Source organism: Oncorhynchus nerka, linkage group LG15 (genome assembly GCF_034236695.1).
Source record: "Oncorhynchus nerka isolate Pitt River linkage group LG15, Oner_Uvic_2.0, whole genome shotgun sequence".
Taxonomy (NCBI): Eukaryota; Metazoa; Chordata; class Actinopteri; order Salmoniformes; family Salmonidae; genus Oncorhynchus; species Oncorhynchus nerka.
The window spans coordinates 45,329,605-45,342,289 of record NC_088410.1 but is presented as its reverse complement, the minus strand read 5'-3'; the positions used below and the strand labels follow the sequence as shown (position 1 = coordinate 45,342,289).

At 45.7% G+C, this 12,685-nt stretch overlaps 1 protein-coding gene across 2 annotated transcripts; it reads left to right on the top strand.

Moving 5' to 3' along the window:
* Nucleotides 1–362: 362 nt before the first annotated feature.
* On the top strand, nt 363–8,820 carry LOC115142783 (homeobox protein TGIF2-like). 2 transcript variants are annotated; one of them, XM_029682514.2, is made up of 3 exons: nt 363–409; nt 2,715–2,968; nt 5,536–8,820. In XM_029682514.2, the coding sequence occupies exons 2-3, from the start codon at nt 2,732–2,734 to the stop codon at nt 6,157–6,159; spliced, it is 861 nt and encodes a 286-aa protein (XP_029538374.1). In that variant the 5' UTR covers nt 363–409; nt 2,715–2,731; the 3' UTR covers nt 6,160–8,820. The 2 variants fall into 2 exon arrangements, with proteins under 2 accessions (XP_029538374.1, XP_029538373.1); XM_029682513.2 differs by lacking the exon at nt 363–409 and adding an exon at nt 416–678.
* Nucleotides 8,821–12,685: the final 3,865 nt, after the last annotated feature.

Here is a 12,685-nt window from a genome sequence, read left to right as displayed (position 1 = left end):
GTCGACACTGTTTATCCCGTTCATGTAACAAGAAAACATGATCGTTTCGGTTACATAATAAACGCAGAACTCCAACGACACGAGGAAATCCTCTTGTGTTGCTGGCCAGTGGCCACTATAACGTGTTGGCAAATAGGGGGCTTGTGTGTTGATTAATCCTGTCCAAGGAATTGCAATCATGTCGGAAACAAAATAGTATTTTTAATGAAATCTTTTACTGCCTGAATTTGAATTAAATGCTAATCCTGTCATTCACTCAAGGAGTGATGACACGGGCCTGTCTATTGGAAATGAAGAGCCGTGATTGGAGGGCACTGGTATAGGAGGCGGGATCAATAAATATTCGACTGTCAGATTGGAGCTCGGCGTTGCTGTGTGCAGGTAAAGAGAACCAAGCAACACAAACGAGGTAACGTACAGTATTTGTCCTACCTTACTAGACAACGAAACGCAATGGTCAGACACTGTTCTGTTGACGAGCAACACGTTTATGTCACACGAACGAAGAATTGAACCCACGAGCGGCAAAATAAAAGCGTGCAACACCTTGGAAAGAAAATATCGCGTCAAGGTTTGGTCGGGGGCACACTTCTATTTTTTATTTATTTTACAAAGGCACTTCGACAGCTGCGTGTTTTCAAACAAGCCATCAACAAAGAATGAAATCCTTCAAACGAGGTAGGCGTACGTTTATGGGGATTTTAGTACAGAAAATTTTGGCAGGCATTCATTATCACCCTGACAGTTTGCCCGGCTTTTGGGTGTTAATGGAATGCGGCTTTTTGTTGCGAGCAAATGCAGCGTGTGTTTGTTTGAATTTGGAGGGACAGCGAACCAGCTAAGTTATCTTTGGAAGCACGCATGGTGTCCATCTGGCGGAGCGACAGAACAGTCCTGCATCCGCGAAGGCGTGCGTTCAGCGGGTTCTTTGTACGTTTGATACACGATGGGAAGATGGCTAGCCAACTTAGTCGTCGTTTTTTAAAATTAATTTATAATTCTCATGGTACATCTTATTGTTATTTTTTGCATTTGGCAAATTGATAGCAGTTTCGGTAGCTATTCGATTGCAACAGTAATCTTAACCCCACGATAGACTACATTGACTAGAACGAGACAATTTCACGAAATGGCTTCATTGTTTGTTAGCTAGCCTGCTAACTTTAGCCAGAAACTAGCTAGCTAAATCCGCCTTTGAAGATATTAGTACATTTGAACAAACTCAAATTATGCACACCTTTTGCCTTAAGTTTGTCAACGTATTTTGACTAGATGGCTAACTCCGTATAAGAAAAATAATCACGCCCTTTTGTTATGCAAACAAAAAGTTGAGGTTTGACAGGAACAGCGTGTGATATGTAACGTTACTGTAGCTGGCTAGCAAAGTAAAACTCCACGATGTTGCTACCATAGATTTTTAAAGCCGTTTTCTAGCGTAACTTTATATCGCTACTCCAACATCAACGGAGACCAGTGGGCGGACTGTACCTCTACTAGTGATGCGCGAGTTGACTCGTAACCTGCGGCTCGGGTGGGTGGGTTCAGGGTCTGGAATTACTGTGTACGTTTTAGACCACAAGACAATCGCCACATGCTTTTCGGCGAACTACCAGAACAATTGAATGTGGATCCAAGGCAAAAATGCAGACTCTGATTTCATTACGAGAAAAGCGGCGAAATTGATATTCGAAAATAACAGAAGGGGTGGGCCAGAAAAGTCATGTTGAAGTGGTTAAAGAGGAGGGTGGCGGTGTGATTGTGAGGCGCTATACACATTTGAGTCACACGAAGGGGACTTCAAATAGACCTGTGGCATGTCAAGGGAACTGCATCCCAATACTTTTCAGATTAAATCTGGACACTATAACCTCTCGTGGCCTTAATATTAACTCGTGTTGAATTTAACCATTTCTTGCAGTAAAACAAACTTTGAACGTATACTGTACGTTTTCTGACCCGTTTCTCATGCGGGCGCTTTTTTGATCTTACCTTCCAGCTAGAAAAGTAATGCAGTCGTAATCTTCTGGCTACCAAGTTTGGTAGCTAGCATATTTAAAATGTTTTGCCCATTCATGCGCAAATGTTCTAACTTGATTATAGTTAGTAGCTAGCCACACACTCTGTTAGCCATTGAATTAAAAATTTAAATAAATTGCTCCAGGACTTAAATTCCCTGGCCAAAGGTGAAATTAGCCCCTCGCACGGTCTATAGATCCCTAGCGGCTGGAGATGTTGACATGCACACGATCTTCTTTTGTGAGGACAGGAGCTGCCTCTAGGGGTCAGATTTCACCCAGAGAAAGACATTTACTTCATTCTATACCCTGGGAGAAACCATTTCTCCATTTTGAGTTGGTCTTCCCCAGTGCCACAAATATAGTGATTTGGGGAAGGAAGACAAATCTGGTTTTCAATGTATTTATTTTCTTCCAATTAGCTTCTCATCACTTAATTTAATGAGGGCGTGTCTCATTGCGTCTTCATGCATGCTTGTACATTTGTGTCAACTACTACACCCACACTTGCCTCTGGGTGAATGCACATTAAAATAACAAACAAGAAGCACATGCCTACTCAACAAGTAGATTGTCAGTCTCTGATTTGGAGGGAAAGCAATACATTCTATAACAAGTTAATGTCCAACCCTGGCCTATGAGTACAAACACTATCACTGACTCAACAACCCCCTCTGAACCCCTTCTCCCTGTCCTCAGTTCTGGAAGAGGAGCGGATGCGAGAGCAGGAGCTGTCAGCCATGTCTGACAGTGACACCTTTGAGGATGACCGCTCCATCCTTGACCTGTCTGGAGGGGGTGGGGGCTCGGGCAAGCGGCGTCGCCGTGGCAACCTGCCCAAGGAGGCGGTGCAGGTGCTGCGGAGCTGGCTGTACGAGCACCGCTTCAACGCCTACCCCTCAGAGCAGGAGAAACTCAGCTTGTCAGATCAGACCAGCCTTTCTGTGCTACAGGTGAGTGGACCGGGATCAGACTTTAAATCGTTTATTTAAATAATAATAATTAAACAAATTCAAGTTAATTCTTGCTCCAAAATGCTTGAATTGGGCCTAATCAAGCAGCAGTCCAGACATTTTGGCCTACAGTAGCCTTTGCCGGGTGGAAACTTTGAGCTGTGTAGCAGAGCACCAACATGGGGCTGGGAGATTATTTTATTTATTTATTAACTTATTGGCAAATCAAGATCTATTAAATGTTCTCTAAATAAGCATGGTTGTTTTAAAGGTCAAATACACTGCATTTCAAACAGTCAGGGCTTGTTATGAAAATATGTTTATTTTATTTTTTTAAATTACTAGAACCATGTGTAGTGCACATTCACAAATAATAACTAACTTCTTGTAGTGGGTGTTGGGCTATAGAAAATTAACAGGTCTCAAGCCCTGGCGATTTATCCAGTTGATCTTTATATTTCAAGTTTAGCCAGCTTGGATCTGTTTGCTAGCTAACAGAGTTGAAAAGTTATGAACACACCCTTTTTGAAAAGCACAGTATCCTGTCTACAGTGTTCAGATGTTGAAGGGGCATACCCGATTTCTCAGATTGAGAACAAGTTGCCAATTCCTCCTTCCACATTTATAAAACATACTGGACAGCTAGTATAACGGTTGTTGGCTAAATTGCTGCTGGACCCTAATGTACTTGTACTCTTACTTAGTTGTGCACCGGGGCTGACCACTCTTTCTATTCTGGTTAGAGCAAATTTGCGCTGTTCTGTGAAGGGAGTAGTACACAGCGTTGTATGAGAAAGTACTTTTGTTTCTGGACATTTTGATCCTGTAATCAAACCCACAAATGCTGATGCTCCAGATACTCAACTAGTCTAAAGAAGGCCAGTGTTATTGCTTCTTTAATCAGAACAACAGTTTTCAGCTGTGCCAACATAATTGTGAAAGGGTTTTCTAATGAAAATATTAGATATATCACACATCCTATACTGTAACAGGGCTTGCTTTTTAAGCAGTCTGACTTGCATTTGAATTAGTCTAACAAAGTATCAGGTCTGGTTTTGGCATGTTCCCCTCAATTACAGTTGAAATGAATGATTTACAATTTTCCTCCAGTTCAATTGTTCCAGATTAGTGCCTGATGTAGTGTAAACAGTTGATCATAGCAGACACTTGGGGCCCAGATGGAGCCATGACTACGTACTCTGTCGAAGATGGTGGTTTCTTTATTGTGTGTTCTCTATTGGCCCCTTGTAAGTGTCTCTGTGTGCGGGGAGACAAATGCCGTAGCACCTATAGGTTACTTCAGGCTGGCGCTAAGTAGATTCATCCCATGATACTTACGTTGTACTTATCATCATACTTCAGCGCTAGGGTGTTTCTCAACAGCTTAGCGTACAACAATATTCAAATGTCACATGGGCAAGGTACTAATGTACAGATTAATTTGACACCGTCACCGCAGTCTTCCCTTCTCACCTTGTAGGCTGACCATTTGTTGTCGTTTCCTCAAATACACACACATTCACACCCCAGGAGTGGCGCATGAGGTATTCCTGGACTGAGCAGAGAGCAAGCAGCGCTGACAGACCCATAGTGTAGTCACTGCAGTGAAATGTCCCTGGTTGGCTTTGCTCTACTTGCTCTGCCGCTCAGCGTTTTTCACCCGAGACTTCATTAATGCCAGCTGTCTGAGGCCACTCATCTCACTGCGTGTGGGAGATTTTTACCACAAGATGGCAGTAAACGAGGCCTGGAGGAGAGCAGGAGAATGAGAACATGTGGGCGGAAGTCTCATTCCAACAAACTACCCCTCGGACCAGTTTGAGCTATGGACTCATGCTACTTACACCAAATCCTGACACTGCCATCAGCGGGACGTGACAGGAAACAGGATTTGTCGGACCAGGCAATGTTTTTCCACTCCTCAATTGTCCAGTGTTGGTGGTCGTGTCCCCGCGAGTCACTTCCTCTTGTTTTTAGCTGAAAAAGAGTGGAACACGGTGTGGTCATCTGATGCAATAGTCCATCCTTGACAAGGATCGGTTAGAGTTGTGTTCCCGAGATGCCACTGTTGTACTGCGGCGTTATTTGTCTGTTTCTGGCCTGCCTGTTAGCTTGCATGATTCTTGCCATTGTCCTTCAATCTCTCATCAACAAGCTGTTTTGCCCACGGGACTGCTGCTGAGTTCTGGTTTGTCGAACCGTTCTCGGTAAATCCTAGACACTGTCGTGCACGACAAGCCCAGGAGGGAGACCGTTTCTGAGATGTTGGATCCGGCGAGCCTGGGACTGACTATCATACCACGCTCAAAGTCTCTTAGGTCACTCGTCTTGACCGTTCTAACATTCAATCAAACAGTAACTGGATGCCTGTCTGCCTGCATTATATAGCGAGCCACGGCCACGTGACTGGCGATCCATTTTCGTGAATAAAGTGGTGTACTTAATAAACTGTCCACTGTCATCTGTTCTTGCAGTATGGTTCTTCAGGGAATCTGTTAGGCTTTTGAGATGCACCCCTGTTGTTTTTTTTGCAGGCGTTGTTGTTAAAGTTACTGACTCTTTTCCAGATATGCAACTGGTTCATCAATGCCCGCCGCCGCCTCCTCCCCGACCTTCTCCGCAAGGACGGCAAAGACCCCACCCAGTTCACCATCTCCAGGCGGGCGGGGAAGGGCGAGGGCCGCCCAGCCACTGGAGGATTTGGCAGTTCCCCTGAAAGCCCCACCTCAGTCCACTCTCCAGCCCTGCCCCCTCTCAGGCCCTCTGTCATCCGACCAGCCCCCACACTGGACCTCAGCCTCCTGGGAAATACTGCCACTGCCATCCTTTTGGGCGCTGGCTACCCCAGCCAAAAGGGCTACTGTGTCCAGGCCCTGATGCAGCTGGACATGCAGAGTCTCCTGAGGAGGGAGGCTGAGGAGAATGGCTCCAAGGTTATCAGCGCCAGCCCCACTGGCGGGCTATTCAACACGCCGCCCCCCACGCCTCCGGAGCTGTGCCCCTGCCAGGATTTCAGTGACTTGAGGTTGCTGGTGGATGCAGCTCTCCAGAGGGCCGCCGAGCACGAGAGTCAGAGGCTGCTCCCAGAGTACCAGAGCAGGGCCACTGCAGAAGCGACGGGTGGCTGTAGCCACAGCAGCAGTGTCCCCAGTTTCAGTTCTAATCCATGTCCCAGTCTGTTCTGCACCTAAACTCGCCATGGCCTCTGTACCGGCTCCAAATGTGCCAGCTCCAAGCTCTACCCAGGTCCCAACCCTAACCTCTGTCCTAACCCCGGCCCAACCTTTAGCCCCAGCCCTCAACCCATTCCTGGGCCTGGCCTCCCTCCAGCCCTTGTCCTCCTCCATCCCCAACAGCAGTGTCCAGAGGGCCCAATCGGTGCCCAGTGTGTGGAGTGTGGTCCACGGCGATGTTACAGTCCGACAGCCTGTCCCCGTGGTTCAGACTCCCATGGCCGCCGTGTGGGGGCCACAGCACACCTTGCGCACCGTCAACTAGAGCCATGGCCACTCCCTTGTCTGTGTGTATGTGAGGGAGCCCCGTATCCCTACTCAGACTGCCCCTACCTGTGTGTACGTTCCCTTCATCGGCCCCTCTGACACTATGCTCTGCAGTTTGGATATGGCAGAGCTCATGCATACGGTTCATACACCAGATGCTGGGAAGGATACGAGGGATGGAAAGACTATTGTTTTTAAAGACGGTGCTTTTTTAAGCATTTTTATCAGGACTTATCCAATGCAGACTGTTGCTGGGTGGAACCTTTCAATGTGGTTTTTCAATCAACATTTCAGAGTATAGGTTAAATGTTGCGACGGTTGACATAAGAACGACGACACCAAGTTCCATGATGTATTTTTTTAACTCTTTTCCACGATCTCAACTATTTCCAAAAGGGGTCAAGGAGGACATTTCCTTCCCCTGTGATGTTTATTATTATTTTTAACAGTGATGTTGCACCAGTAGAGCTAGGCTTATCTGTAGCAATACTGGACTTGGTTGAATGTATTAAGGTTACTTTTATCTCTGGCGGTCTAGCCTGTCAATCATTCCCACCAAGGGTGGACCTGGGGCTGAGACAAGTGTTTTTCAAGCCCTGGTGTTTCGCTCCTCCAGTACAGTTTATGCACTTTAGATATTTTCATGTCCACATCTTCACACAGTGCCGGAAGACAGGCGGAAGGGGAAATTGATTGTAATTGCAGTGTGCCTGACTGCACAGCTCCAATGTCTGTCTCCTCTCTCCTTGCCTTAATTAAAGCTACTGTAAAAAAGTGGCCACCATGGATTCTACGTTCGAGACACTAAATTATCAGTTGCAAATAATATGAACTGTTTTTTTTTTTTAAATTACTTTTTTAAATGTTCATTTAAACCTGTTTCCAAAATAGTGTCTTAGTAGGTAAATGTTTTTGTGTGAAAACACACTAGGAATGATATGATTTTTTTGGTCTTACTTTCTGCGCTATCTTTATGCATCATGTACAATTTCCAGGGATGTATTGTTTTTATTGTGGATGTGAAGGAGGTGGAATTCCTGTGTGTGTTTGAGAGCGATGGGGCGGGAGGTCCCGTTATAGAAATCGATTTTGTGGCGACGCTAAAGGCTTAGTTTGGTGACGCCTACAGGCCGTCTCCTCATTCTTACGGGTAATGTAACACTTGCTATAAGTGCCCTATTATGCCATAGTCTTTTATGGATGAAGCTTGTCACAAACATTTCAAGCTTTTGGGCCCTCCTGTTTGGAGAGGGATTGACCCAAGTAGCGAATCATTGGCGGCTTAAGATTTGGTCCTTGTGTTGCAAACAAATATATCTTAATTGAAACGCCTGTTCGCTTGGATGACAATCTGGTCAGTGCTGTATTGAATTAGTTGATTTTAATGTTGAGTAAGTTATTGAGAAGCAAACTGTCTGACTTCCTTTCACTCTCTCTTTTCCCTCTGTTTTAGCGACGCATATCCTCTCGTTAGACTATTTTACTATTTCTTATATGGTTGTAGTTTCCATGAAACAATCTCTCATACTGCATGTTATGGCCAAATCGACGCTGCACAAAGTCAGTTGGGGCCCTACTACGTAAACAGTGCTGCTGCAAAGTAATTTTCTTCTGTCCATGGGTCTGTTCAAATGGGACTAACTTAGTCTTTAATAGCTGTTACTGGTGCCATACCCTGGTGATTTTTTTTTGTTTTTTTACAGCTAGATGCATGATAAGAGCAGATATGGAATCTTGAGTTATTATATACCTAGATTTGTGACTAGCACAAATCCCCATTCCTTCACTTCCTCTTGTTTTCTGCTCTTTCGTGAGGCTTAATGTCAGCACCATTTCCTGAATTGTCTAGAATGTCAGATGTTCTAGATCCTCTGCTAACAGATATGCTAAAAGAGTCACCTCTTTCTCACACACTTTGGGTCGACTGTAGGGTTCGGTCAGACTTGAGTCTGAATACGAAGCAAAGAATGTTAACTATTTTAACAGGTTTTGAATATAGATGCCGTACAATAAAGCGGGTATGTGGTTTATTCATTACTACACTTCTACGTTACTACATATTACTTATTGTGATACTGGAATCGGCTGAATACTGAACATTATTTAGAAAGGTTATTTTATATATCAGGTTTTGGATGCAGATCGAAACGACCAAATGCATCCTAAATGTTTTTCCATTTCACTGTGAAATCGTGTGGGACAGTATAACTGGCTATCGTGCCTTAAACCGGGGATTGAGGGAACATGCTCCTTCTACATAGAAACTTTTGAATAGTTTGTGCAATATATGCCTTAAACTTTAAATGTGTTTTGTACAAGCATTTAAGAGAATAAAACCTTTTTCATACGCTGCTCCTTGTGCATTTTTACAAATCCAACTTGAGGAGTGTGTAGAATTAACCATGTCCTTGTGTTTTCTTTTGTCTCAACCAAGTTTAACAGCGCAACTTCCTTTCTTGGAACTAATTACATGGGCAAGATATTGTACACTGGATTTCCACCCCAGTTTATCAAATGATCTTCATTTAAGGCAGGTCCAAGTTGTACATAACTTTTTGGATGTAATTAACCTACTAGATGGTTTTATCTGGAGTACTCCAGATGACTCCCATAGACCCCCAGATAACCCTTTTGCTCTATCCATAGGGGTGTCCCTGGTGTACTTTTTTTTACCATCTGTAGGGTTCAAGGACACTTCAACTTGATTATCTCCAGCACAATACCAGTGCCTTCATAATGTATTCACATCCCTCGACATTTTGCTACAGCCTGAATTTAGAATGAATTTGAGATTTTATCACTCATCTACACAATTGTTTCAATGTTTACAAATTAATTATGAATGAAGCTTAAATGTCTTCAGTCAAGCATTCAAGTTATTAATTACACTTGATGGTGGCATCAATATACCACAGGAGGCTGCTGAGGGGTGGGTGGCTCATAATGGCCTGAATGGCATCAAACACATGGAAACTATGTATTTGATACCATTCCGCCCCACCCATAATTGCTAGTCTGTCCTCCCAAATTAGGTGCCACCAACCTCCCGTGCAATACACCAAGTCACTACAAAGATACATGTGTCCATTCAAACTCTGCTGGAGAGGAATGAAAGAGACCAATGCTGACTTTTAAAACAGAGTTAAATGGCTGTGGATAGAACTGAGAATGGAGTGAAAAAAGAACACTCATCCTGTTTCCAATAAGGCACCAAAGTAATGTAAAATTAACTTTTTGTCCTAAATACAAAGTTATGTTTGGGGAAAAAACATCGCAACACATCACTGAGTAGGACTTCATATTTTCAAGCATGGTGGTGGTTGTCATTGGAAAGGACTATGGAGTTTAAGGATAAAAACAAAACGGAATAGAGCTAAGCACAGGCAAATTCCTAGAGAAATACTTGGTTTAGTCTGCTTTCACACAGACACTGGGAGACATTCACCGGACCTCATTATCACCTTGATTATTCTCCCTTTATTTAGGCCTCAGTAGTCTCGTCATCAGGCAATATTGGTTTTGTGTACGTCCCGTACGCTTCTCCTGTTTTGGTTATCGTAATTCTTATTAAAATCACCTGCTTCCTGACTCCCAGCTTTACAGAATACTGACTCTTAAAAAATGTAATTAGCAGAAGATAAGGACATCTAGATGGTTGACAAACAAGGACACCTAATATGCCAACACCAGGATCAGCTGGCACAATTGTGTACAGCTATGGATAAGGTTCTCCACCGCTTCGACACCGGCCGAGAAGATTCACCTACATCTAGCAGAGGTCCTTCTACCACAAGTCGTCCCAGCAAGTCAGTCCCCCAGCCTATCCAGCAGTCCACCCAGTTTAGCGATGCCGGTCATTTCCCTGCTGACCAGGAGGGGGTAGGAGTGGGCTACGGCGGTCTGGGAGAGAGGAGAGGAAGAGCTTGGCTCCTACGAGAGGTTCATGGCTCTGTTCAGGGCAGTCTTCGACCATCCATCGGAGGACAGAGAGGGAGGTGAGTGATTACTTCAACTCCGGCAGGGTGTCCAGACCCCTGCGGAGTACTCCCTCACCTTCAGGACCGTGGCAGCCACCAGCGGATGGGATTAGCCGGCGCGACTCACCATATTCCAAAGAGGACTGCGCAAGGAGGTCCAGATGGAGTTGGCGTGTCGGGATGACAACCTTCCCTTCGATGCGCTCATTTCGATGGCCATGAGGGGCACCAGATTCAGTGGTGTCCGGTGCGTCCCAACCCGGTGTCCACAGGGACAGAGGGAAGGCGTGAGTATTCCATCATCACTTTCCACCAAACCCTTCCTGGTTTCCATTTCACTGGCTGGCTGTCCCTAAAGTGTTGGCTCTACAGCTCTAAAGGACCCCGGTGCTGCAGGGAATTTCATCGATCAGGCCCTCGCCTCCCCCCTGGACATCACCCTGTACCCGCTCTCCTTTCCAGGTCCAAACCTTGGGTAGTCGACCATTGGAAATATCACAGCACCACTAACCCTAACCGTGGGACCCCTGCACCAAGAAAGCCTTTCCTTCCTTATCATCAAGGCACCCGTACACAAAGTAATCCCCCGCCTCCCGTGGCTCCAACATCATGACCCCACCATCTCCTGGTCGAGGATGGAAATCACTGCCTTACCCTGTGGTTTCACGTCAGTTGAGATTCCTGTGGTTGCCCTCCAGCCTGACATCCTGGAGGTTTACCAGGATCTCTGGGAGGTTTTCTCCAAGACCCGCACCACCAGTCTCCCTCCTCATCCCCCTTGGGACTGTGCCATCAACCTGCTTGCCGACTTTGCGCAGCTGCGACTGTGGCTGAAACTGAGGCCCTGGAGGAGTACATCCAGGAGGCTCTCCAAACGTGTTTCACTCACTCATCCACCTCCCCTGTGTCGGCAGGCTTCTTCTTCATGACCAAGGAGGGAGGTCCACGACCGTGCATCGATTAGAGGCCACAATTCCATCACCACCAAGTCACACTACCCCCCCGCCATCGAACAGCTCCGCCAGGCCCATTCTTTTTTTACTAAACTGGACCTGCGGAGTGCCTAAACCGCATCCAAGAGGGGGATGAATGGAAAACGGCCTTCAGCACAATGTCTGGGCACTACGAGTTCTTGGTGATGCCTTATGGATTAGCCAATGCCCCGTCGGTGTTCCAGGCATTCGGGAACGAGGTGTTCTGTGACATGCTCGGGCACCAGGTGGTTGTGCATATTGATGACATCCTGATCTACTTGGCCACCTTGGAGGATCACATCGCCCTTGACCGGGTAGTCCTGAGGCGCCACCTGGAGAACCATCTGTACGTCAAAGCGGAGAAGTGCCTGTTCTATCAGGTCGATGTCTCCTTGGGATACCGGATCAGCCCGCAGGGAGTGGTTATGGAGGAAAGGAAGGTACCAGTCCCAACCACCATAAAGGGACTACAACTTTTTTGGGGTGGTTTGCCAACTTCTACAGCCGCTTCCTTAATAACTGCAACTCCATCGCCGCTCCGCTCACCTCAAGGGTGGTCCCCTTAAGTGGCTGTGGAGTCCTGCAGCCGATGAGACCTTCCATCTATTGAAGGGGTGTTTCACCTCCGCCCGTTGCTGAAACACCCAGACCCAGAAACACCTCTACGTTGCCGGTCTACTAACTACCGGTCTTGGCAATCGTTACACACACCTGGCCCTCATCATCACCCTGGTTCTCTCCCTTTTATTTATCCCCCAGTCATCAGTATTGGTTTTGTTCACGTTCTGTACACTTCTCCTGTTTTTATCTTTAGGATTCTTATTAAACTCACCTTTTGCATCTGCTTCCTGACTAGCAGCGTATACGTTACAACGAGAGAACGACAGCCCTTTTAGATATCTAGACGTTATTGACCTTAAAGGCTCAGTGGCTCTTGAAACACTATCTGCCGCTTTTTACTAAAACCGTTCACAAGTGGGATCCAGTGTTTCATTCTAGTGGACTACTTCATTTTATCACTTGTCAAAATGGTGTCAGAACTGCAATGTGAGGAAATCAAATCGGTACTTTTGGTATGGGAATGTCTTTTATTTTCTCCAATACAGAATATAAAAGGTATACAGCTGCTGCACTGAATGCAGCAGGACATTGAAACAACTCTTCATCTTGGAATAAAGGACACATGACTTTCTTTTTTTTAAAACAAGGGTCCTTCGTTGGTTCTTTACAGGCATGCTACTTTTCCACAACATTTCAACCCAAACA